Source organism: Calliopsis andreniformis, chromosome 3 (genome assembly GCF_051401765.1).
Source record: "Calliopsis andreniformis isolate RMS-2024a chromosome 3, iyCalAndr_principal, whole genome shotgun sequence".
Lineage (NCBI taxonomy): Eukaryota > Metazoa > Arthropoda > Insecta > Hymenoptera > Andrenidae > Calliopsis > Calliopsis andreniformis.
Genome location: NC_135064.1, coordinates 25,707,829 through 25,735,170, shown reverse-complemented (window position 1 = coordinate 25,735,170; position 27,342 = coordinate 25,707,829). Strand labels below are relative to the sequence as shown.

The window sequence follows — 27,342 nt, the reverse complement described above, 5'->3', positions numbered from 1 at the left end:
CCGATTGCAAACCACCTATTAAATGGAAAATGCAGTCTAATTTCATTCAACACTTCAGTCCGGCAACAAATATTAGACAGTGATGTAGCGATAATAATAATAATAATATTAATAATAATAATTATAATAATAGTAATAATATATACATCATTCTGAAAGATTATCCACAAAACAATGAAAAATGGTATCCAAATTTCTCTTACGTTTACATATTCGGTCTGTTTATGTGTATATACGTGATACGTACAAGCTTAACACGAAATATATCGATTGAAAGCTATGGAAAAGTGAAAAATATACATAAAAACGGATGATTATAATTCTCATCTGGTCTTCCTCACCGATCACGAAAGCTGCGATATTGCACTAACTTTCTTTTTTCTAACTTCATTTTCGTCTTTTTTTTTTTAGGCGAACTTATAGCATCATCTCGTGTCGGTCTGAAAGTTTGCGCACTTAACAACAGATCGTAATGTGTGTCGTTGCGTCGAGAATTCTAATTAATTATTATGAGACTACAGGCAGGAGATGAAGGTAAAGGTGATTGAGTATGTGTGGTCATCGACAAAACAACCAGGGGGCCATCTGTAATAAATTACACCAAGGTATGTTTATTCTTTTTTTCTTTAAATACGATTCAGCTTTTTTTTTAAGTTGTGTCACTAAATTTCTGTGAAATCTTACGTTTAAGTGAACGTTTGTGATGTTGGCTGCTGGTTGTTAATCAACGGCAATCGATTAGTACTTTAGTAGAATTAATGGAGCAGCAAATAGGTACACACGGGAGGATGGGAGGGAATTAGGGGAAATGTCGACAGAAATGGTATTTCGATTGATTGGCGCGTAAATTTCGACTCAGTGTGTGTATGTGTGTGTGTGTGTATTCTACACAATTTCATTTTCAGCATTGATATAGAGAATCAATCAATCAATTAGTCATATGCTTTTCTTCGCGCTATATACTACTGAGTCAGTCCTGTTTTCTCGATCGATTTTTCTCTCTCTTTTTTTTTAAAAGTTTTTCTCTAGGAAGATGTATTTCTTTTTCGACTGTTTGCGATTCAATTATATAATAGTAATAATAATAATAGTTTATAATAATAATTAATAATAATTCCTCATAATAAATGTAAAAGCTGGTACACAGAGATAACAAGCGACTCACTGGTGCCGCGAGACAAAAAGACTTACAAAACGTGACACATGCACAATACTAGACAAAAACTTTGACAACACAAATCACCAGACTAATTTTTTTCCTTGTTTGTTTCTCTGCACCGATGTGTTCAATACAGCGGCGAAATATAGTTTGATATATGTATATATATATATGTCTGCTGGCCCAATATGATTATAAATCATATTCGATATTCAATTATCTAAAAACATTCTAAAACTTCTTGCTTTATAAAGTCTGTTGCAAACCACTCGAGGGCTGGCCAACTTTAAACCGTTCATCGTTGGACGTGATTGTAAAGTCCTCTCTTGTTTACACCGAGGGCTTGACAGACTAACAAGATGTTGTTTCTGGCATTTGGATGGAGAGACAACTCAATTAGTAGTAAAACTGAAACCGCCCGGTTCAGTAATTATATAGATAGTAAAACCCTATTCCAAATTATAGGTAGAGTAGTTTAGCCTGAAAACTGTATCCCTTCTCAGAGCTTTTGCATTCTGTAGTTTTTGTTGTTGTCTTCATCATCGTTATGATCATCGCTCTCTTCTTCCGTAGACGCGTTATCTAACCACGTTAACCAACCGTTGACCTACACCCATTCAATCGTTATGGATTAATCACCTATTTCTATTTAATCATTGCATTCTATACAATATATATTAAACTTCAACTATATCCAACTAGTACATCAACTGGACAGCTCGTAACAAAAATGACTCTTGATAATTTTTGTCTTTTTCTAGGAGAGTGGAAATACTAAGAGACTGGAAATATATTCTTATTAAAATGAAAATTGTAGAATTTAACAAGGGCTGTTTTTGTTATGAGCTCTTCGAATTGGAATTGATCAGGTATATAGACTGCAAATGTTTATGCTTTAAGGGAAATCCAAGCGTGCAAAGAAGGTGCAGAATACATATAATTCGCAAAACAATATAGGATGAATGATTCAAAGTAGAGTACCTGAATACTTAGAGAGTAAAACAAATCTCTAAGTTTCGTTTTTTTTTTTAGTTGTGCTAATAAAAATGTGCATCTGCATAAGCATTCACAGTATACTAAAAACGTATCAAATTATCTAGAATGCAGATCAACATATAAGCAATTTCAAAACTATGCATGTAAAAATTCATGAACACTATTATCCAGTTGAAGTTGTATTTTAGCGTATGTAAATTTTATTTACCTCGAATAATGCCTTGCCTTTGCCCGGATAAGCGTCCGTAACGCACTCTTTCCATTTGAAATAGGCATCTTCTTCGATCACTTCCAATCGATAAAGCCCATTGAACCATCGCAACAGCATTCCTTTTGGGAAATTGTGCGAGAACCAAAATGCTTGAAGCGCATGGAGAGCTGTCACTTGAGACTCTGTATCAGCAAAGAGTGAACGCATCAAGCGTGCATATTTTTCCAGCAACGCTTTCTCCTTGTCTATCACTGCTTTGCTTACGTTTGATGGATCAACGCCAGGTGCTAGTATTGTTTCCTGTTTTTCACAAATATACAACTATTGATTATTGAAAATAGAGATACTTATGTATTTCGTCTTATACCAAAAGATTCATGTTTTAATGTCACGTTATGCTGCAACCTTAGAACATATTCGGTGAATAATGCGTTAAAACAGAGACTTGTGCAATGAAAAATTAACTACCACATTATACATTTAGAATTTGTAAGCTAAATTTCAGCATTATTACGAATATCTATGTATAGGTACTCATAAAAAGGAGACACATAAATAAATTTAAACACATTTTATTCAAAGTATATTTAACTAACCTGTGTAATGTATTTCAGAAGAACATTCATCAAAGCATTAATGAACTCTGAATCAGAATGATGCGAGGGTTCCAGCTTTTCTTTGATCCATTTGTAAAGAGTATTCGGGTTCGGGTCATATTCTAATTGACGCCATATATCTCCCTGGATCTTTAGAAGTGGATACAGGAAGGTCAATTCTCTGTCCTCTAATATCTCCGCCAGTCTCTCTTTCGTCTTATCCGCCTCTGGCAGTTGGCTGATAAGGTTCACTTTGCTTTCGTTGAAGATTTGGGTGAGTCTTGCTTTGCCTTGGCTCTTATGCAATTGTTGTAGAGTGAGTAAAAACAATGGATGGTGTTGGCCGTTCTCGGTCACGGTGACGAGATCGGTTAACTGGATTAAATTGTCCACGATAGCCTTAGCTGTTAAGAAGGCAACGTGAGAAGCTACACAAGGCACAGTACTCTCTTTTTCCGGTATATTGGACACTAGTTCTTTCCACCCCTCATGTATCTGCTGTACAGTGATTACATCGGCTTTCTCCAGTTCAACTACAAGCTTGGCTGCGAGTTCACGTTCGGAATCACCACGGTCTAACGTATTTGAATATAACGTATAAACTGCGTGACGTAGAAATCTCTCTGGTATCTTCAGATCTTGGAAAGCTGTTACTGCATCCTGTATGTTCGTGTGCGAGATAAGATCGTCCATCAAAGCGTTCACCTTCTTTAGTATCTCTTCCCTGGAAGTTCCTTTGTCCTTTCTGTCTCTGGCTTTCTCCCGTTTATCGACAGGACCTTGTTTTATCACGATCGCTGGCGGCAATTCCTTATGCAATAGTGGCGAGCTGGGTTTCAATGTACTAGTACGCAAAAGAGGTAATTCTGATGCTCGTCCTGGGAACAGATCTGTTTCATTTTAATAGTCAGAGCGTGTCTTTACTACACGTGTTATCGCTTATACTAAATATAATTCATTTATATCGTATAAATAATTGATTTGGTCGATCCATATTCTTTCTACATTTGTCCAACCAAATATCAGAAGACAGGGACTAAGATTTAGAAAAAAAAAAAAAAATATATTTTTATGAATGAAATACGTACCACTATTGAGAGGTAGGTTGGGATTGATGTTAGTTTGTTTAAACATCATAGAATTAGCTGCTGGTCTTAGTGACACTTCTTCTGGATGTCCAATCAGCATTTTGTTCTTATTAAAGCGTAATTGTTCTTTATTGCTATCTGTAATGAATTGAAACACATTAATGAAATTACTTTATGCATAATTTACTGACTTTGTATACATCTTTGAAAATGCATCCCAAAGTTTTCAAAGAGATATTCATCAACAGACTGTGGAAATCAAGGATAGAAACAATCATGGGACTTTTCAATAGGTTCTAAGTTCTATTCAGAGCTGTATGTACAGTTCTTTGAAACAGAAGATATAAGTTGGAACAAAATTTGATTGAAAATGCATACGTACTGTTGTTAAAGTTTTGCGGTGAGTTATGTTGCTGTTGATTATGTTTCCCTTGATAGTTGTTCTGGTGACGATTTTGGTTCTGATAGTAACCCGGCTGGTTACGTTGATTGTGGCGGCCATAACCAACCCCGGATGTTCCTGAGAATCCATTTGGGCTGAATGGAGATGGCATGCCAAACGAGGGGGAAGTCAATGGAATACTTCCCATCATGTCCATGTCTAATCCGCCACGTCCCATCTTTCTTAAAAACTCAGCTCCGAGGCGATCCTCACGTCTATGGAAGCCATTTCCCCTCGAAGACTCATCGTTGTCACTGCGGATTTGATTGATGGGCATCGGACCTTCGATGCTAGTTGCTTTGCGTGGTACCCAGCCATCACGGCGTAACTCAATGACATCACGCAGCATAAACTTGATACGTAGAGGAAGATCGCTGCTCTCTGCCAAGGAGTTCATACGTTTGAAATATTGATCCATGAGTCCGCGACCTTTATCCGAGTCAAGGATACGACCGCAGGTACGCATGATCTGGCAGAGGCACTCGATATCCTCCGCGGTGTCCCCCCTGGATCCCCCTCGCCTTTTCTTTTCCAATAATTGCTGGATGCAACGATGCAAGATCGGTTCCGACACGATTCCCAGCTTGCCCAGTTCTCCGATGAATTTGATATTACCAAGCATTTTGCGTTTAGCCACCTGTCGGCGTTCCTCTTCCTCTGGACCGAGTTCATCCTGATTCTCGAACGCCTCGCTTGCCTTCGAACGATTTTCAAATTCATCTTTACACTTGTTAAGGAGGAGTAGTGTGAATGTGCTTTGGCCTTTTTGAGTTTCGATGAGAGCTTTTCGAGGTTCAAAGTTTGCAGCTTCGTCAGACAGCCGTTTGCACAGCTGTGCGTACATAGAACTGTACTTGGGTTCATCGAGTGCTTTTTCAAAGATCTGGAAAAGAACACGGCTTTCTTATATGCTACGTTCTATTAAGGAAATGAACATTGATTGATTAGACATCAGTTCTTTACTCACCAAGAAAATGACACCTTTAAGAATCACATCAGAATTGAGCTCAACGTTGAGCAGATCGGTGCTCAGCTTTGCGAACTTTTCCGGCGTAAGCTTGTTAAGAATACCCCGCACCTTTCTAAAGATGAGATCATTTCTGCTTTCTGGGGTGAGTGCATCGCGTCTAACAGTTGAAGGAGGGATCCAGCGTTGCTCAGTGGATAGGGAGCGAATATCGTCCCTGGAAGGCATCGAATGCTTTTTAATTTCAGTGTTACAAATAAAGCCGCAACACGGAGGAAGATTGTTTTGGGTGTAAAAAGAAGCAGCTCGTGTATGTGACCGTTTATAGTCAAGGTAACTTTCTAAACCCTGACCTTCCTCCCGAGACACGAGAAGCACCCCCCGGTCCTGTGGGGTTGTCCGTTGTTGCGCGTGTTTCGGCCCCCTGAGTGATAAATCACAGCACACAGATCTTCCTTTAGGAAGCTGCAACAAAAAGAAGATTACAATCAAAATGCGAGCCAACTAGTCTCATTATTTGCTTATACACATGCTACTCCTTCCATGTTTGACTATTAATATGCAGCCTGTGCACCTAATATAAAAATATGATGAATTAATGACCACTTTTAAATGAACATCTGACTAAATTTTTTAGGAAGATTAATGTTACAATGCTAATCTGTCATACAATATCTATTGCCTGTTTTCTTTCCCTAACTGGTATCAATAGGGAATATGTAACTTATAAAAATCTTTTAGACGATACGTTCTGCTACAAATAAGGATTTATACAGTAGAAAAGGATGTTTCTAGTTTATGAATCACTTAGTTCTAATTGGGGCAGTAAGAGCTTCGTGAAGCAAGGAGTTTCTTATTTTAATATAATTCATAATTAAATATAAAATACATTAAAAAAACTCATGCAAATCACAAAATTTTGATTTATTCTTAATGATAAATAAATTGTATACAATCTCTTACAAACAAATAAAATGGTGATGTACTGAATCATGTTTCGACATAACAATATTTAAGAAGTATTTACAAATATTTCTCACACCACATCATGCAGAATAAACAACAATCAACATTCATTTTCACAGTCAACAAAACCACAATAATGTATCACTGTAACGACAACAGCAGGCAGTACTTTAAACATTCATTATATTATTTAAACATATAACAAGTACACATTTCTTAAATACCAAGAATCACACAGAAAATTACTTTACGATGAAAATTGTTCCACATGTAGCATTATTCTGAATTTTAAAATCACTGCAAGTTTAATATTTGTAGACAGAAGAGGCACTGATTACACATGTACAGCATTAAACTACATCTCCACTGCAGTAACAACGAGGAACATCTTGTCACCTATTGTTGCTGCATCTTCTAAAATATTTCCAACGAATACCCACTTCTAGAAACATTTTACTCACACTCAAGCGACATAAATCAAAATACTATTTAGATTCCAAAGCAACATTTCTTGCTGGCAACAGAAATGCCAAGAACCCTGAAGAAACATTCAGCAACAACTTTTCCAGCACACATGAAACAGCATCAAAAAGTTCCTCATTGTTGCTTCAGTGAAGACACAGCTTAATAAGTACACGTTCCCTTAATTCCAAGAATCACATAAAAAAGAGACGTCTTGGTAATCATTTGAACTAAAAACATTGCAGCAAAGAAAGTAACTCTATTATGAAAATTGTTCCACGTGTCGCATAATAATGAAAACAAGAGGCAACAGTGGAGCTTTTCAATCTTAAAACAACTGCAAGTTTGGTGCTAAAGAGGGGCACTGATTAAACGTGCGCGGCCTTAGTGCGCTCACAGGTGAAGGTCTTCAACGTGGGGCAGGACGAGGACCTTCTCCAGGAAAACGGCTTTGATCTTGAGGTATCGGTTACGAGCAAAACAACCAAAAGCCGTGGACGCCGAACGTAAAGAGGAGCGTATGTGGGGCGCGGCTCATGGTCAGACGGTCAATGAACCTTTCGTCGTCTCACCTCGACCAATCTCGGCCTCTATCGTCAGCCTGATCGGGCGAGGTCGGACATCTTCGTCCGTGCTTCGACTAAGGTCGTCTTTGACTGCCTCTACTCAACGTTCCGTGTACTTAGAATCGCTCACTAGGAAAACTGGAATGTTTCCGACTATAGAAACGTAAAGAGGAACACAGTAGGGAAGATAAATTTTTCTCGAGGATATGTCACTAAAAAGTCGGTTCCATATAAATCACGGTTTGAGTTGAAGTAGAATTTTGTTTCAGTTGTTAAACATAAGATAAAGAGTTCAGACAAATGTAATTGCAAGTATACTCTGTGACTATGAGGCAAAACAACGTATCATATTTTCAAACAACTGAGTTTCTGGCTTAATTGACTATAAGATGCAATTTCTATTCTTGGTATATGCAGATTAGATAAAAGGAGTTTGTCCCTTTAAAAAAGTAATAGTAATAAGCATGCAAGTCTATAATACGGAATTAAGATTCAAAACTTCGAACTTGAATATTTCGATAATAAAATAATGTGATTTGAAAAAGAAAAACCTAAAGTAAACATTTTTTTATGAGTTACATGTACATTTACGCAGGCGCACAGTACTTCGTTCATTCTCAGAAATGAAGAATTTCTTTACTAGGTTAGGATAAAGAAGTCTTTGAAGAAGATTATAAATTCTAGGTAACAGCAACGCGATGCAAAATATAGATACAAATACGCGTAAATAGCAGAGGAACGAGAAAAGAGGCGAGCGAAATTGTTTCCGCTCGTTTCAAAAGATATCGAGTGTTCTCTGTGCGATGAGATTTCGATGACTCGATCGATTGGAAAGTTTTTGGGACACGAGGCCGCCCCCAATGATCAAAGCGGAAGCGAAAATATATGAGAGTAAAGAGCTAACAAACGCACAGTGCGTCTCGGAGTGGCGTTACTTTAAGGTTGCACGACGAAGGTCGTCGGCTGTCGAACACGCCTCGCGACATTGAAAACGCTCCTTCAGTGCATTAAACCGGTACACGATCTCGTTTCCTTTTAAATTTACGTTACCTTCAACGTGCGACAGACAAACGAAGGTCGCCTAAAAGCAACTGTTCGATCAGTCGAATTACCAAAATAACGATCGAAAAACCTAACCCCAAAATTAAAGTACATTAAGCGACAATTTTCGAAACTTAGAGAAGAACAAATCAAAGGCAAAAAAGACCTTATAATCTTAGGGAAATATATTATATTGTTGTTTAAACGAGAAATTGTAAAATTTCTTTTGGAATTATTTTATTAAATTTATATTAGGTACTCAAACCGAAGTGATCTTAATCTGAAACTGGAAATAATATTCCACTATACTCCGTTGACTTTATATACTGCATCTTTATTAGATGCAACGAAGAAATCAAAACTGAAAATTTGTTTACGACTTCAGTTGTGACTTAACGGTAGAAATTGAAGTTTCCCACTCTTGAGAAAGTTCATAAATTTGCTCACAACGACTGAGTAATTTCTGCAGTAATTAATTATCCAGCTAATGACTTGCAGATAAAAATCTGTCGTCGTGCATGTCTCGCGATAACGCGTTTCGTGATTCAGATTAAAGAACCGTGGAATTCTAGGATCATGACACCGGACGCTAGGGATTCCATGAAAACAGTTATAGTAATTTTGTCATTTTTTTTACCTAGCAAAGGTATTGCTAGCATAGTCCATATCATGTAATCAGAAGTTCTATGAACTTATTACTTCAAAACTAGCACGAAACCATCAGGAGTATACCATTTTATAAATAATTATGGTTGATCTACTTTCTAATGACCGAATGCGTGCAACATGCTGCAGCAAACAAGAAATATGTATGACAAGCCTCAGGAAAAATTATGAAGTACAAAAATGAAATTCAGAAGTTATTTTCGGTCGATGTACGTTATTAAAGGACCAACTTTCCAGTCTTCCTTGTTTCAGTGCCTTTAAAAAGTATATACAGGCCTACTCAATATAGATGTGACAAAAATAAATTGTTCATCGACCTTTAATAATGTATCGACCTCGGGGGTTCTCAATCACAAAGTTGAGAACCCCTATATTAATAGGCACGAGGCCATTTACAGGATAGATGGATATTATTTAAATAAAATAAGCAGTCAAATGATAGAATCGAGCTGTTTGTAGGTCAAAGTGATTAACTCCGCTTTTTGAATTGTTTACAATTTTAGTGCCAAAATACCTGACTTTTTACATTTAAATATTTAAAATAAATATGAATATTTCTGTTTCGTGGAGTTACTCGATTTATCACTTTTCACAAACATTTTCAAAAGCTTTAACGCACCGTTTAAAAGTAGGCGTAAAGTTAACCTCGCTAATTTTAGTACTATTACAAAAGAAAGTTAATTTTCTATTTGAATCACTGATAAGTAAATATCTCTAGCAGTCTAGACAATTTTGCATTATCTTTGTAGAAATGTGTCAACTATCGCCACACAAAGGAAAAGAAGGAAAAGAGGCAGAAGATATTCTAGCTAAATCAAACACTTGGGCTTTCAATATTTTCTTTTTTTTTTTTAAGCATCTTAAGTCGCTTTGTCGAGAAGAATTCTAAAAGATACAGACGCGAATCCGGGGAACAAAGAGATAGCAACGAAATGACGTAAAGCAGTCACTATCCTTTTTCGAGCGATACATCAAACACATTCCATTGCTCCGTTTCCTTGTGACACGTCACTGACGCGTCATGACGGCTCTACAAGTTAGAACAAGGCTGCCAACTCTGAAGGCCGATAACGCGCAAGATTAGCGAAGATTACGGGGAAACGTGGAAAGCTAGTGGTCTTTGACTCGCGTGCAAATTTTTCCACTGCAGTAAGCGAACAGAAATATCTATCAATAATCCAATAACACTAACAGAATCATACTAAATTCACGACATTTAAAAACTGACACTTTACACGTTTTCTGCGTCGTTTACAAACCAAGAAATTACTTTATCAAACCAATAATATAATCTGTACAATATATTCTATTTGAAAAGTGTAAGTTAACATGCTCCTACTTTGGCGTCCAGAATATTCAATACATCACAATCGAGGAAAAGCATGACAGATAAGAATGAGAAAACATCTGTGAAAATATTTCTTCCCAAAACGTAAGATCGTCGTTGAATTTCTCACGACCTGAATGTTTTCCGTTCGACGACCGAGATATCGAACTAAATTTAATGGTACGACTCTATCAGCTCGATGTGCTTGCGTAGGGAAATACGTACGTAATTGATTCGAGTTCGTAGGAAGCGACTGTTTGAACGGGTCACAGTGACGGTAAGCAAGGTGCAAACTAGCCCCCGACACAGTGGACAGCTGAAAGGAAATCAGTACACGTCTATTCATAGCCACGATAAGCGTTTAAGTCTGTTCTGTAACAAAGAGGCCGCATACGGCCGTCACACGCGCCCGACGTAGGAACAGTCATATGGACAGGCGGAGCGTTTAAAGGCGCACACCGAATGCGCTTCGCCGCCGACGAGCATTCTATGGTCGAGGCCTTAGAATAAAGAATATACTGGGTGCCCCAGAAAAGGTGGCGCAAGCTTCAAATTAACGATTCCACGTGAAAAAATAAGTCGAAAATGTAGAATAGCTTTTCGATATCGTGCTTCGTTCTTTGAGAAAGTTGATTTTGAATTTAAGTCGAGGATGAGAGTAGCGAAGTACAGTTTTAGGGGTCTGAGGGATAAACGAGGAGAGGGGAATGTTTGTAGTTTACAGTAGAGGTTAGGTTGAGAGTGTTCCTTTTATCCTGTGTATCCTTCGAACATCCAAAACTGTATTTTTGCAGACTTATATCCAATTGAAATTCGAAGCCAATTTGTTCGAAAACGTAGTTCGATATAAAAAATTTAATTCTTCTTTTTTTTAATTTACTTTTTCATGTAGACTCACTAATTTCTCACTTGTAGCGCTGAATCTAGGGCACTCTGTATATAGAGAGAACATCTGTTTATATTTATTATTTTTGGAGGCAATTTGTGATTGATCAAATAGTTCGAAAACTGGTTTAAATTAAATTTGAATATAAATTATAACGTAAGTGTTTTCTGTAGCAAAAATGATGCAACATCTCCGTAGAATAGGTCGTACATAAATTTGCTTCAGTAAAAACAAAAGGTGTTCTCTATATATTCTATATTCTGAGGTCGAGGTATTCAAAGTTTCGAGGTTAGAATCATTAGAACTACTGGGGAATTATTGGTACGCCATTACGAAAACCAGCCTAATATTCCTTCTCATTCCGAATTAACACGTAAAGGATCATCGATTTTCGACATGATTCTCTGCGAATAAAAGTGTGCAAAAAAATTAGAAAAATTCCTATGACTTCTTTAAACATTCTATATAGAAACTATAATAACAGATTTTTTAAATACTTTCCGTATCTCAAAAAGTCTCTATCTTCGAGAATAGCTTGAACAACAATGTTTACGGAATAAAGATCATGATAGCTAAAAAACTGAATATATTCTTTGAGAAATTTTTTGTTCTTTTCTATGCAAATAATCCAATGGCAAAATCGAATTATTTTTCTGTTCAGTTCCTAATTAGTTAAGCGTGTAGCTTCGAAATGTTGAAACCTCGTTAGCGATGCACCGAGTGCACGCCATTTTCCTTCTCCCCGCTGACTGTTCCCATCATATGATGTTTGTTTCTAAAACACGAATCCACGTAGATTTCGACGTAGACGCACCTCTAGATCTCTTGAATAAATAAATTCGCTTTACAGAAATAACACGCCTATGAGAAACGCTAAACACTTTTCACTTTTCGTTGAGCTAAGCGGAAATTCGAACTTCAAACGATTCGAGAATGTTGAGCTTCATTGAGATTCAGAAACTCGTGAAAACTGTGTAAATTTAAGTTTATAAGAGAAAAGAGAACTACTGAAATTTATGTGAAAAAAAAACACACAGAAGATCGAAGAATTTACTAAGTGGTTTCATAAGTACTGCTTCTAGTTTTTCAATTTAACTAAAAAAATGAAGAAACCTTCGAAAAAGAGTGTCCAAAATTATCTGACAGATAGAAAATGGTGGCGAATCGTAATATTCGACAGAGCTTTCACTGAAATAACAGTACGCACTTTTTTAGGAACAAAATGATTTTCTGAAGCATTATTTATGAGGTAACCTATCGCTAACGAAAGAATTACGTTTTCAATTTCCCATAATCGAATCCAGGCCCACGAAAATGTTGAAACGTCAAAAACATGACAGAACACGGCTTGGCTTCGCTACGCCTATGCGTGTCGTGCGTGCACGTTGATCGATGAATGCGTGCGTATGTGTGCGCTCAGTGCATACGTATGTTTACAAGGGATTAAACTCTCCTTGGTATTCCTAATGAATCTACATACCTCAAGCCACCAAAACCTACGCTCAAATCTCTCAAAAAGCGCCTCAAAACGAAGATCAGATTCCAAGCCTAAGCCAGAAGCCTCAAAGAACGAGCCTCCAGAGCCCAGCACAAAGAACACACGATTCTCCGAGAAGCGACAAAGGAACGTTTGACGCAAGCAGCGTGCATAGCGACATTTCGACCGAACCAACGTTGTTCCCACTTCGTCGAAAGCAAGCCACGATTAAAATTCGAAGAAGGGCACGTTCTAAACTCAGAATTCCTCGAAATTCGACGAAAGCAAGTCACGCGAAGGGTGACCGTGTAACGTCTAACCGTAGGCTGTTAGACAAGGCGTTACTCTCGAAAAAATTCTCAACCTTACAGCAAAGCTAGGGCATGCAAGAAGCCGTAGGGGAATCAACCTACTTCAAAATTCCAGGCCGATATTAAAATGTCAAAAGTGGGAGTTGCGTAGGTGCCCGTGAACACGACGCTTCGATTACCACTCGTCGCCTGTCGATTTTCCTTTTTTTCCCTCTCTCTCTCTGTCCGTTTTCCGCGTACGTATCGTGGCGATCGGTGCTCGATCGAAAAGATCGTGGTTAGAACTCCGAACGCGACTGGCGAAACGCGAGGAGCGATCGAGGAGCGGAAGATGCGTTCAGAGCCGACATGACGCACGGCCGATGTACGTGCAGCATTGACTCTGGGACCGAGGCAACCCTCGAGAAAATTCTACCCGATTTTCGGCGATCCCGCGGAACTTTTCGCGGGGCAAAATCCACGGGACGTGGTAATCGAACGTCGAGTTCACGTATCGCGGCAGGCACGCGGTTGGGAACGGGTTATTTTAGCGATTAAAACGATGAGATATCACAATAGCGTTTACTTACGGCCGACGGTTGTTGTTTCTGAAGGCTTTCGCAATCTGTCGGTCGTGCTCGGGAACTTCCGTGCCGTACGTGTTGTCAAGCCAGCGTCCGCCACACGACTAACCTCTGGTCGGAGGGGAAGCGAGCTAGTCGACAATTGCAACCGATTGCTCAAAAAAACGTGCTCCTATTTTTCCTTCCTGTTATTTATACCAGTCAGGGAAAGAGGGTTCAAATAGATTTTTTTAGGGGTTTATTCTTGATTCTAGCGGTAGGGAGATGGGAGACGGTGTTGCAGACAGATTTAGAGGAGTTGATGAGACGATTATTTTTTGTTGGATAGTTGGCTGTTTTGAAAGTCTGTTTCAATGATGAATTAGAAATGAAAAATTGTGAACTGGGTTTATAAATTACTTTTCGTTTACTTGCTTCCTAGTAAGGCGTAATGGGATTTTAAAAGATTGTTCTGACTCCAGTGGTATCGACGTTAGCGCAGACACAGTAGACTATATATTAAAATTGTACTGATTCCAACTGCGTTCGAAACGTTTAAAGTTAAAGTGTACGTAAAATGTTCTCTAAAATTATGACGTTTAAAGGTGTATATACTTTTATTAGGAATTGTTTGGAACGCTTGTTTCGAAAAGTGGTGAATTGAAAGTTTAAAAATAATTGGAAATCGGTAATGTAGGGATCTGTCGCACAGGCGGGCTTGAATACAAAGGGTCTATTGTCACATGGGCGGTGGATTAGATCGTTTAGGCAACTGTCAGTTTCTAAGATTCGACACAAAAATAGTTCTCTTGATTTTTAAATGTGAATTAATAAAGTAATTCTTATTTAGTAAGGACACTTATGAGAAAAAGGTTTGTTGCACAACTCTTCGTGGTTTTATTTACATCGAGGGAGCCTGTTCTTCGTTAATTTAATTGTTCCCACCGAGTACGTGTATTCTTTGTACACCATTAGATCCGAATGCTGAATCGGGTTGCATATAATCGCGCGTAGAATAGTTTCAATGCATTTCTAAAATCGCGATTTGCAGCAGCATTGTCTTCTTGACGGTGTAGTCGTTTTTTCAATTTGAGTATCGTTTTTATCATTCTTTTTGGATATATTATTTCGAGTATTTACAAAAGGTGGAACCTTACGAAAGCCAGCATTTATTAACATTATCGTTATTGACACGAAAGATAAAAAAGCAAATATGATTAATCATACGCACATTCACTAAAATACACTTAAATATATACGCATAGAGTAGGAAGAAGTGGCATAAGCGTCTCCTTTTTTACTGCTGTCTATTTTAAAATTCCTCCAAAAGAAATACACGAATAAAGGTTTAAATAAGTACGATAACAAAAAGGTATTCGTCTTATAAGCTTGTTTCATTATGTTATTGGGCATTTTTATACATAACAAATAGAGTAAAAAGGTTTTTAAATCTCTGTTGTGATTAACAATAATATTGCAACTAAAAAAATAGGTCAAATAAGGATTGCATAGTTTGAATAAATGTGTAATTTGTTGTAAAATAGTCATTTTTAAATTTTCAAAATATTTCTAGGTAGGACTTTGGTTGGTTTAACTTCTGTTCATTTTGAAATTATGAAATTTTAATTTGGTCTATTTCTATTTATAGATATAATAATGTTTGCATAAATCAAAGTTGTGATTTGAAATGTTTCACCTTTAGGAATGTCAACCAGAATCGTAAAGGTTTTGGCATACCTATTGAACGTCTTGAAGCTTTTGTAATTCTTTGTATCTGTGATGAATTTTAATGAAACCTATGTTATTTTTAGAATGGCTCACAGTTCTCAAACATATGGGTCCACGGATCAACGGACAGATGTACCTGATGTGGGATTTAGCCCTACTGAACTTTATAGTCTCAGCGAGAATATTACAACTAACATATACACAATTAATACAAGTTGGAGGACACTCGATCGTGCATACAAGAATATTGGAACCAATAAAGATAATCAGGGTCTAAGGGATAAGGTGTAAGTGAATTAAATAGTAAATTATAGCAAATTTTGTGGATATGTATCTGTGTATTTGTGCTTTTTTATTAGGCACGTGACGCAACTAAGCACAAATCAAGTAGTAACTCAAACCAGCAAAGATATAGCAAGACTGACAGTGCTTATGAGGAAAGGAGATAAAGAACAGAAATTACAAATTGAAAAACTCACTACTGATTTTAAAGATGCTGTGCAAAGATACTCAGACATGCAGAAGGTATGTAATATTTTGGATTAGCCCTTTGCACTCTGAGGTCCTGACTTTCCATACGTTTTGTCTCCTTAAAAAGAAACAACTGACTGCTCATAATAATTTCACTATGAATGGATTTTACAGTCAATTGCAGAGAAAATGAAGAGGCATATTTTGCTTACACCTAGTATAGAAAATCCTATGGATGCAGATGATGAGGAACAACAGCACTTACTTCAAGTTCAGGAGGAGGAGCAAAAGGCAACGCAAAGGTTTGAATGTTAATTTTCTCTTTCTTGAAAAATGCATATATGTATGTTTGTATTCACACATATATAAGTAGCGAAAACAGATCAACCAATTCTCACAATTCACACACAAGTTATAGATTCAAAAGTGGCTGATGTTATTAATCGTGTTAAAAAAAATCTGAATTCAATAGATTTTTTTTGTAATTTTTGTAAAACAAGTATAGTTTGTGAATATAGAAATAGTTTGAATTTAAAATTTCAATGAAAAATATTAAATAGTTGCATCATATATTATTAATATAGAGAAGCTATAAAATGCACTTGAAGATAGGGTAAGTTGTTTCAATGCATATTAATATAAGTTCAGTTCGGTATTATGCAGAGGTCGTAAAAGTAGTCTGCAAATAATTGTATTTTTATGACATGTCTAGGAATCTGGAATTTCAACAAGGGTTGCTATTAGAGAGAGAGGATAGGATAAAACGTATCGAGGGCGATATTTTGGATGTGAATCAAATAATGCGTGAGCTTGCTGCATTAGTCCACACTCAAGGCGACGCAATCAGTAAGTAATGATTTTTCTTTTCCATAGAAATGTTTGGGAAGCGCTATGAATACATATAATTCCTTTATATTGTAGATACAATAGATAACCACATAGAAAATATACACGGAAATGTCGAGCTGGGAGCACAAGAATTAATTAAGGGGAGTAATTACCAAAGTAAATATCGGCGAAAAGTTTATATCTTGTTGTTCCTTGCGATTATAGTCGTTGTTATATTAATTATCATTCTAGTCACTAAATTAAGTTAGCGCTCCTAATCGCTGTAGACATCGCAAGCAAACGAAAAGGGCTGTCTCGATCTATACTTTATGTCGATTTGTAGAAATAATAATCAAGAAGTATATAATTTTGCCAGTTTGTATATTGGTCATTCGATACGGGGAGAGGATAGACTTATTTTGTATTCGGTTATAAATTGATCAATGTTGCAAACCGAATGTTTTTTGTTTATTTTTAATCTCTCGGTAACGTTTTATACTGTTCTCATTTACGTATCTATTTCTTAGTTTCGCTTTTAGAAAATCTGAACTATTCAATTCAGATTAAAATAAAATATAACAATGGTATATTAATACCTGCAATTATTCGCTTTAGCAGGCTTATATAATAGTGGCAAAAATGAATTTTTATTTTCGTTTTAAGAAATGATTAGCATAATCTGAAATAGCATATAGTAATCATTGTCACTTTCGTTATACCTGCAAGTCAATATTTCGCGGGGAAAATTTAATGAATCATTTTAATTGTATTATATATTATTTTCTCAATAAATTGTATAGCACTGTAAATGGAAACAGGTGTTTGAAAAGATGATAATGAAGTTTAAACGAAACTTGTTAATGTTACTTTATAACTTCAAATTTTATGGCAACATATATTGTTTGTTAAAAATGCATGTTAAAGATTTATACTTTACTGATCGACTATATTTTGTACTTAATAACATTTTTCATATTTGTCATAGCAGAACAATGATTTCAACTTACTAATTGTAAAGAAATGTAACACTAGATTAACTAGTGTCAAGTGATTAGGATATATCAAATGTCCCTATATTTTGTTTGAATTTTCATAATTGGATAAAATAAGTACTTGCTATACTCTTAATAATAATTTTCTATTATATGTGTTTCTGTTACTCAGGACAATATTATGTATGATATGTTTCGCTCAATCCTTAGGGAAAATAATACGTGTAATACAAAGCAATAACTAAAAATTGTGGTATACATTCGATAAATTGAATATGTTCAATTCTTCGCATGTTATCATTCAACAGTAAAAAAATTAGTTTTTATTGTTAAATCAATAAAACTGATTCTTTGCTTATGAGAACTATATATAATATCATTTTTGATTATTAATATTCATTTTCTTCATTTTTATCATTTTTTCATAAATATTTAAATTTGTGTATAAGCGTTAATTTAAATCTAAATTTGCTACATACTAATTTTCTCTTCGAGGTCTTTCAAATATGATACCTGTTTTCTCCTATTAAATTTGTAACTTGAAAATGTGATCTTTCCTTTAAGTAATTGAAGAATTTATATTTTGTATATCTAAATCTATACTTTCTTGTTTCTACACTCGTATAGTTACTAAGGAAATATATGTAATGAATTTTGCTGTTTATGTGATACTGCAAGTGATGCCTATAATAATTTTTTAAAAGACCTATCATCTTATTTGTTAGAATACTATTGCCATTTTTAATAGAGTTATACAAAATTTTTGGACGTAAGAATATGTATTGACCGCATACGAAATTACAGAAATGAACAATTTTAATCTTTAAAGTGTAATGAATTATAAGAATGTGAATATTATTTCTATAATTACCATTTAATAGAATTATGTGGTGTATCGTGATTTGCTTATGCGTCTACTGAAATCTGCAATTATTAAAAACAAAAACATAGGCCAGATATAGCTATGAGATTGAGACAGCCATTTTCTAAGGATCGATTTGACTCTTATATGATTATTAGGCATTCCAAAATCTAAAAGTCCAGTGATTACATTATCATTAAGGTTATAACTTGAATATTGTATATACAACTAACCATTGACATTCTAAATAAATCACATGATACATATATAATACTAACATTGTTACATCGTTAACTTACGCAGACATTAATGATAACAGTTTTGTTGTAACAATGACGAACTGTATATTACAATGTTAAACATTGAATTGTTTTATCCTCATTTTTTTTTTTTGTAATACATCATACTGTTTGTAAACATTTTATTATGAAACCATAGGCCTAATTTATTTGATGGAAAAAAAATAAAAACAGCAGTACATTGTATACTAATTGTAAGACTGGGGCAATTATTGAACAGTGTATATAATATTTTGCTTTTTGCATGATCTTTTGTGTTCATGTTTTCACATTTATCATGAATTATTACAAATAGAGTATAATTGTGATATAAAAACTTATAATCTAGTAATTAGAATGCAGAAATGTATGATGAAAAATATAAACAGTTTTATTAAGTTTCGAGAGGCGAAACAGATGTCGTGTGTATTCTTTAGTATCACAATATTTATAATTTATTGCAATCGTGATATACAAATTATGTTCATATTATCATAACACAAAAACATTTCACGTGTTTTATATGTCTCTTATTTGCATTGTCCATAGTCTGCTTGGCCTGTATTATATATACAAAATGTATGTTCACTTTTTATGTATATATTAATAGTTTTGTTATGCAAGAAATGCAGATCGTGCTGCATACGACAATATAAAATGTTGTATTTACACAATTATTTAAAAATTTATGGCGAATATTTCAACTTTTTAATTAGTATGTGCGCACGAAATTCATTTACAATAACAATATATATGAACTTGTATAATTTGAACAGTATGTAATATACATTTATATACTATACTTTCTAGTTTATGAGATATACTTAAAAAGAATGCTATACAAGAACAAAAAAATGCATATTTCGTACGTATAGAAGCTTATTTTTTAAACTTTTATTATTACGATTAATAATAAAAACAGCGTATGAGATTTGAGTAATCTGGCGCGATTTATGACTTAAGGATAAATCATTAAACGTTCAGTCTTAATCGATTTACGTATCTTTCTTCTTTCTAAATGACGTTATTTAAAACGCATGTAAACGTATTGATAATTACATTTAATAAAATCAAAAACTGAAATAATAATTGATAATACTACTTGCGTATGTTTCTAAGTCTTTAACTTATTTTGTTGCTGAGATCGCCTGGCTTTTATTCTTGCTTGTAAAGTGAGAAGGAGGCCCGCTAGAACATCATGATTCGGCAGTTTTTTCGCGAACAGCAAACGTTTCACCGAATCGTCGTAAGTCAGCAAAGCGACCATATTTTGCAGCAGAAATCCTTGACAATATTCTAGAAGCTGGGTTGCATTGTAGACCTATGCAAATATTACAATTACATTTCTCACAATGAGTAACAAGAATATCTTATGCAAACATGTAATAGTATACCTTTGCATGAATATACATGGATACGATGTTGTCGAGATCGACCATCGAAGAACATTGGGCTTCGCAATACCTAAGTAATCCATCTAATTGGAAAAAATTAGCAGCAGCCATCAGTTCCAAGACATCACTTTGATTTACTTCTAACGTGGCACATCCGCCATGATACAAAAATTCCATTACCATCTGAAAGTTAATAATTATGGGAGAAAACAATTCATAGGATGCTTTAGTTTATTTACAAGAATACTGATATTAAACTAAGCATTGGTATACCTGGAAAATGTGGTACCGAATATCATTAATCTGTACAATGGGAGGATTCCCCTCGCATAGTTTCGAACTTAACATATTCCTAAATCTTGGAGACGATGTCACCAAAACAATCTTATGGCCGTAAAAGACTCTGCCCTCAACTCTAAATTGCACATCGCTTAATTCTGGATTATTTACAAATTTGGGATCGATTCTAGATCCACTAGAAAGTGTAGTATCTCTGATTGGTTTTATTGGCTCCCATCCGAAACATGTACAGAAGATATCAGCAAGAAGAAGTGTCGTGCCTTCCTTCTAAACAGAACAGTAAATTAAAGAACGCTCTTAATTATGATACATTGTTTAATCAATTGGGTTGTAACTTACCTTACTATACCTAAAGATATTAAATAACAGTGGAAGACATTCTTGTACGAATTGTGTTGAATAGTCGTCTGGACATACTTGTAGAAAGTCTTGAAGTAGCTGATCTATTACTGAATCTAGTCTCATTTCATGAGCTGTGGCAAGACTGTGCATCCAGCAATGTAAGGTCCAACCCACCTTTAGTCCACGCAGTTCCATTGTGATGTCTAGAAAAGAAATTCATATGCAAATAGAACTTTTTATTTAGAATATAGAACACTTTATGTTCTTCAAAACATTCTGAAGACCTATGTATCTTACCTAAATGGTTGCTTTCAGCACTGTGATACATTGCTTCCTGCAAAGCTTTTGTTTGTACCTTGTTGAATACTGGCTCTTTACCCTCCCTCCGGTTTCCTCTTCCATCTACAGTTTGTTGCTGTGGACTAGTACCCGCGCTACCTTCGGCTAGAATCTCCTCTAGGGATAATACCTCTTTTTCCCCTCGTTTTGCAGAGAAGTTTAATGGATGAGATAGCAACTGATGAAGACAACTTCTTTGTCCATGGGCTGTTGCTACTGATATTGCGCTACAGAAAATAGTTACATTAATTATGTGTTTTACAGAAACTGTAATATTCTCTGGGTTACTGATTAAACAAAAATACAAGCCAATCAATTTTTTACTTGCCTGTAACAGCCACGTTGAGCCGAGCCAGAATAAGAAAACGAGTCCTTGATCAAAGTCGACAAAAATGGTTGAGCGCCATGAGCCAAAAGCAATGCCACCATTTCATTATTTCCACATGCCGTGGCTGCTTGCAAAGGTGTCACTGTACACTTGTCTTCACTGAGCTTAGCACCACCCTCCACTGCCGCTCCTCTTTCTAACAATATTCTGGCAATGTTACAATGGCCTAACAATGCAGTATAAGTTAACGCTGTCCAATGCTGGGTCTCAGCGTTGAACCCAATTTGATTGCAGCAGATATTACTGGAAACATTGCTCGAAATACTTGGCGAGCTAGAAGATGAATTCGGCGACTGTATGTTCTTTCCTGGTGATATCATTGAGGATTGAGTGATCGGACTCCTAACGTTCGCTGCAGCCGGCGCTAAAGGGATTTTGGAGGGTGTGTTTCCTGACTGGCCAGTAGCTGGAGCTGGACTTTCGATGTTCAAATCTGCTCCAGCATCCAGTAGAGCTAGTACCGCTGTTTCATCGCCGTTTATGCATGCTATCATCAACGCTGTGAAGCCATTGTCGTTCACCGTGTTGATCTTCGTGGATGGTAAAAGGGGCATAGCTTGCGCGATTAGGTCCGCGCGTCCACTGGTCAGCATTCTGAATGCCATGTCCATGGTGAGAAGGCGCACGTATTCGGAATCGTCGATACGTTTTGAACACACGACGACCTCTTCGAAACTGTAGAAAATGTGGAATTTTTGTTCAACAATGTTTCAAGGAAGATCATAGAGATGTACATAGAGCAATATCTTAGAAATTGGGTGGGATTTTGCCTTTGAGATTGACCATCGCTATCTCCGTTAGTTCTTGAAACTGATTTCGTGAAGTGAATCAGTATCTAAAATGTACAGTTGATTCTTACTTTTGATCGAGGGTGTATGTCGAATTTTCGTTTATGAATCCTCTTATTCGAAAACTTTAATAAAGCGAAGTCTCTACAACTTAAAGATTTTAGCTGTTCCTTCGAGAATCGAGATAACGAGTTTCGACTGTAACAAGTGTTCTCAAGGCCTATTACCTCACAGCCAAAGATATTTATTTCAATAAACTACTGTGAGGCTTCGCTATTCCCTGTAAAGTATCGCTATCTTACTCAATGAAGAACAAACATACTTAGGATTTTCTAGAAAATCTACCACCCTTTGAAATTGTGTAGATACCTGACCAGATAGCGTTTCGATCAATTTCTAAGGCAGTTCTTTACTTGAGAATTATTGATGCATTTTACCATATCGGTCTGACAGGACAGTCCACGCCAGGTAATAACAGCCTGGCAGCCTGATTGATATCGTCCTGATCTACAACGAGGCCATGTCTGTGTTCTGCATGAGCGGTCGCGACACGTAACCACTCGACCAATGGGGGAAGCACGACGTATGCTCGCTCGTATGCGAGTTCCTGGATCCCGGAACCACGTTCTCCATGTTCTAACTATAGAAACATTAACCTTATTAAATTACGAAGGGAAATAGAATGGCGCAGGTAACTACAAAAAACAACAATTAAACAGACGAACCTGAGAACATCTCATGTAATAAAATAAGGCGTTCAGTGCCTTAGTAGTCAGCGGTACAGGAGCACGTCCTGCTTGAGCTACTTTCGAGATCAAGTCTATTAATTCTGACATTGATCCCACGCAGGTGGTTAAGAGAGACGGTTCTAACGCAGATCCAGCTGCGTCTCTTCCACTACGAGATGATGAAGATGAATTCAAGGAACTTACGCTGGCCCAGCGAGGCATCGCGAGAGCACCTAAAAACATTATGGAATATATCAATCATAGAGTGAGTAATTAGACGTACTGAAATTATGTCTTAATCAGGGCTATGTTTAAGTACTATCCATGTCCCACGAGATGTACTCTGAAAAGCATCAGGGGCAATGATTTTCAGGGGACTTAGATCTATCATTCTTAATACAGTATTAATACACGCTTCAATTCCAATACAGTTGCTACAGCTAGGCTCTAATGATTCAACTATTCAGTATCTTGAAGATCAGCGCGACACAAACTAATTGAAACCTATTCGAGTTTTTTCTTGGACACTAAATTCCTAGACACTATTGGAACTTAAGTGTATACTACTGCGTGCTATAGGAGAATCCTACCTGATGCAGTTCGACCAGCATTAAGATGGGCATATGGCTGAAGAAGGCCCCATAAATCGCCGCTATTTGCAATGGCATGCTCCAGCATCGTTGCTGTTAGAGTAGTATGCGGGTCAGTTGGTATGCATTGCAATAGTATTTCTTCTAGGAGGTTCTCGATACCCGCGGTTAGATATATGGCCGCGTATTCGTGTACCATTCTTCCCAGTCTAACGTCAGACATCCAACGAAGAAACCGTCCAACTGGTAGCTGCAGTCCTGATCGAGATGCCTTCGATTGCTTCAGCTGGTCCCCGGATACAGCAAACATTGCAGCAGCTCGCATGCAAGCCTGTGAAAGGACAAACTTAGTAAATACTAAAAATAAGATACATACTAAATAATATTAAATACCATAAGTGTCGTATACCATTCACTAAATTGTTAGTCTGCGTATTGTTACCTTTCAGATTAGTCCCTCTACATGCCAGCCATACACAATTCAAAACCATACATAGAAATAAGACATAGAAGCCAATTTTATTACTTCAACAGGATTTACGTATCCATTCTGCGTACCTTGGTGCAAGAATCAGCCAAGGCTGGGCACAGGACAATCTTGAACGCGCTGTAAACTTCCTGCTTGCTACAAAGACCAACAGGCTTAGCCAGTCTCTGCGTTTCGCGACCGATTCTGACTAGGGCACGTTGCAGCAGGTAAGACAGGCGAGGTATTGTCTCCATTGAGACCTGTTCCATGTGCTCTCTGGTACGACCGTTTTGCAACACGCGAAGAACGTCGTGATGAGTCCAAGGTAGTTGTTGCAGCTCCACCAATCGGTTGTGGGAGTCCACCCAGACGAACTCGTCGGCGCTGGTCACATTGGTGTTAATGGTTTCCAGGCTGGAGTGTCGCATCAGCCTCCTTACAGCCGGCTCCGAGCTCTCAGAGCCGCTCAAGGAGGAATAAGTGGAGGATGACTTGTGAGAACGCATCGTGAGCTGTTGAATCGCCAGTTTAATGTCTTCTAAGCCGGATCCTGACCATGGGACCTGCAACTACGGTAAAATTGTTGAATGAACGCGCTAGGGGGTTCTAAATTCACTATATAACACATTAACAACTTTACATAAGAAGTAGACTGGCGATCTTTATGTCATAAAGGAAATTTCAATGTGCAGAGGAGTACTGAATCCATACAATATGGGAAACTATAGAAATTATTCAAAGATAAATACACTTTGTGATATTCCAAGGCATGAAAATACGAATTTGCATAAGCATCCGCAGTCTAGTTGTTATTACTTATTGATTTATTATCAGAGTGAAAGATTCTTTATACAATAATTTCTTCTAACATTTTTCAACCTTGACATTAAATTTTCTACTTATGGTTGCAGCAAAAAGGGAAACATCTTCACAATTGGTAAACAATGTATCAAGAGATTTTCCCAATTGCTGAGTATTATGCTAAGAGACAAATTTCTGGTGGAAAGGAGATTCTGAAAAGGACACCTTTGCAGGTGTAGCTCTGTGCCTGTTGCGGTTCTGTCCAGATCTACTCCTGCCATTTCTCTGTGTGACTGAGGCGGAGAGACGATCGTCCTCGGGCACAGAGTTCAGCTGTTGGGGACTGTGCGCCCTGTGGTGACGATGCGGCGGCGAGCTGCTACTCGTGTGACCACCTGTGTCCGACATGCTCGCGTGCCCCGACGATCGATTCTCATCTGACGAGCTGTTACCTGTGCATTCTGGCCGCCTCTGTAAAAGTAGTAGATCCTTAGTAGCGTGCCACTCTGAGGCTATTACTGTGCTTAAGTTCTGACGAATGATGGAGGCCTCTCGCGTATGATGGAGGCTTCTAACATGGCAAGAGATCATAGTTGGGTTCAAAATGATAGTTATTGTCGGTGGATCATGGAATTTGCAGTTTTAAGACGATGTTATCGTAGTATTAAATTATGGAAGGAGGGTGGGAGGATTAGAGAGAAGATTGTGATTTAAAAAAAATTTATTAGTTAGCTATTACTATCTAGAGTAAGATGGGTAAGAGTACCAATTACCGTGTGCTGACCAATTACTCTGCCTCCCTTTTATTTTCACACATACAGAGATTTAACACTATTAAACAGGAAATATATTTTAAATTGGAGTTTAATAGTGCTATATCTTGTTATATGTGAAAATAAAAAGAGGGGGACACAGTAATCGACACTCTCAGATTCTTACCCTTAATTCAGATTAAGGCAGAATCTATAGAACAAGAACAAGAATATCCAAATTCTTTTAATTTTGTAATTTCTGCATTCTGGCAGCTTATTGATCCAATTTTATACTTTACTGTTATTATAATCTATGGTATTAATATAACTGAAGAGCAATTATGAGACTGAGTAATAGCGATAGGTACCTGAAGGGCGCGAATTTCGTGCAAACTGAGATGATGATGCTGAGAGTGATGAGGATGCTGAGGCGTAGGCGTTGGAGCCACGCTGTCCGTGTCCCTTTCTGGTACCATGTGGACCATATTGTGGACACCGTTCTTTGGAGAACTCTCCGCAAAGTCCTTAGAATAAGGGGGACAGTAGAGGTCTCGTCCGTTGCCACCAGTCGGTCTGCAGAATAAAATATGAAAAATACTTGTTAAAACGCATCTCAGGTGATCTGCTGAATATTTAACACCCAGACAGCAAAATTTCCCACTAATTGTTCATAAAATAACTCTACCAACTCTCTTTCGATTCTCTTTTGACAGTGGTTGCTCGAGAAAGCAAGCTCGTATTAGGAATCAGTTTCCCAAGCCTCGCTTATGCGTGTATCCTTGGAGCTGACGGTTTTGAGGAAAGTTATATTCTCTGGCGTAGGAAAAAATTTAATCCCTTCCCGAAGATGTGAAGAGATAAATACGGGGTATAAATAATTCGAATGGAAAACATTTCATGATTCACGCGCTGATGCTACATCGTGATAGGGAGAAAAACATTTACATTCTTGGCTTTTTGAGGATCGAAAGAATGTTTTATCTCTGTGAACTGGAAGAAGCAATTATTGAGAAATGGGCTGAACACGATTCAGCAATGATGAACAGAGTTTCATCAGTTATTCAAAATTGTCATAAATAAATTACTTAGAAGATTATCGTGCTCAATTCTAAGAGAATAGTACTACTCTTTACACCAATAAATAGGCGCATAGAGGAAGTACTTTATTACGAAGTTTAAAATAGTTTAGGCAGAGAAATAGTAAGGTCATACCAAGCATTAGCCGTGAACCTGTTAATTGGGTTATTTCTCAACCTAGATACGTCCCCCTGTGTATTAATACGTATATTTAAAAACTAATTAAAGGCAATTCAACTCGTTTTACTCGGAATAAATGCCACACGTGACATAATGTTACATTTACTCCTTTTGTACGAGGCTAATTATTAGACTTTCACAACGAGTCACCCTTTCCTGTACATATGTAGGACTTAGTTGATGAGTTAAGTAAGTCTCCCTGGTCATCAGGGAGATCCTATTATCCTACTTTAAGTCAGGACCAAGGAGATGACTATAGCTCTAAAGCAGCCTAAAGAAAAAAATTAATATTTTTCTTCAAAAGACACATTTAATTGAAGACAATTTTTACA

At 36.8% G+C, this 27,342-nt stretch overlaps 3 protein-coding genes and 2 long non-coding RNA genes across 9 annotated transcripts in view; 3 read left to right on the top strand and 2 right to left on the bottom strand.

The window, feature by feature from the left end:
* Positions 1-580: 580 nt before the first annotated feature.
* Nat1 (N-acetyltransferase 1) lies at positions 581-13,495 on the bottom strand. Its single transcript, XM_076374927.1, has 7 exons — positions 13,264-13,495; positions 5,460-5,924; positions 4,433-5,375; positions 4,051-4,188; positions 2,963-3,852; positions 2,364-2,666; positions 581-1,766 (listed from the first exon to the last, which is right to left on the bottom strand). The coding sequence occupies exons 2-7, from the start codon at positions 5,685-5,687 to the stop codon at positions 1,659-1,661; spliced, it is 2,610 nt and encodes an 869-aa protein (XP_076231042.1). The 5' UTR covers positions 5,688-5,924; positions 13,264-13,495; the 3' UTR covers positions 581-1,658.
* On the top strand, positions 1,949-2,312 carry LOC143188720 (uncharacterized). Its single transcript, XR_013003568.1, has 2 exons — positions 1,949-2,028; positions 2,192-2,312. It is a non-coding gene; the product is annotated as an uncharacterized LOC143188720 (long non-coding RNA).
* A 757-nt stretch (positions 13,496-14,252) lies between the features above and the next one.
* Positions 14,253-17,551, top strand: Syx13 (syntaxin 13). Of its 4 annotated transcripts, none has more exons than XM_076393661.1 (6): positions 14,253-14,271; positions 15,515-15,718; positions 15,791-15,956; positions 16,077-16,204; positions 16,615-16,748; positions 16,824-17,551. In XM_076393661.1, exons 2-6 carry the CDS (start codon positions 15,516-15,518, stop codon positions 16,997-16,999), a joined length of 807 nt encoding a protein of 268 aa, XP_076249776.1. In that variant the 5' UTR covers positions 14,253-14,271; position 15,515; the 3' UTR covers positions 17,000-17,551. The 4 variants fall into 4 exon arrangements, with proteins under 4 accessions (XP_076249776.1, XP_076249774.1, XP_076249773.1 ...); XM_076393659.1 differs by lacking the exon at positions 14,253-14,271 and adding an exon at positions 14,484-14,651; XM_076393658.1 differs by lacking the exon at positions 14,253-14,271 and adding an exon at positions 14,491-14,575.
* A 1,697-nt stretch (positions 17,552-19,248) lies between these two features.
* The window catches only part of LOC143177219 (ankyrin repeat and BTB/POZ domain-containing protein 2), a 34,431-nt gene continuing 26,337 nt past the window's right edge, over positions 19,249-27,342 (bottom strand). Inside the window, exons 3-14 of one of the 2 annotated variants that reach the window (XM_076375065.1) lie at positions 26,122-26,326; positions 25,227-25,472; positions 24,290-24,769; positions 23,732-24,062; positions 23,139-23,374; positions 22,851-23,053; positions 21,566-22,300; positions 21,196-21,464; positions 20,896-21,101; positions 20,530-20,823; positions 20,257-20,439; positions 19,249-20,183 (exon numbers count right to left, since the gene is read on the bottom strand). In XM_076375065.1, the coding sequence (XP_076231180.1) occupies positions 19,977-20,183; positions 20,257-20,439; positions 20,530-20,823; positions 20,896-21,101; positions 21,196-21,464; positions 21,566-22,300; positions 22,851-23,053; positions 23,139-23,374; positions 23,732-24,062; positions 24,290-24,769; positions 25,227-25,472; positions 26,122-26,326 (3,595 nt within the window). In that variant the 3' untranslated portion in view covers positions 19,249-19,976. The remainder of the gene's footprint in view (positions 20,184-20,256; positions 20,440-20,529; positions 20,824-20,895; positions 21,102-21,195; positions 21,465-21,565; positions 22,301-22,850; positions 23,054-23,138; positions 23,375-23,731; positions 24,063-24,289; positions 24,770-25,226; positions 25,473-26,121; positions 26,327-27,342) is intronic. The other variant, XM_076375066.1, reaches the window with a different exon arrangement.
* Positions 26,259-27,101, top strand: LOC143177220 (uncharacterized). Its single transcript, XR_013001547.1, has 2 exons — positions 26,259-26,370; positions 26,467-27,101. It is a non-coding gene; the product is annotated as an uncharacterized LOC143177220 (long non-coding RNA).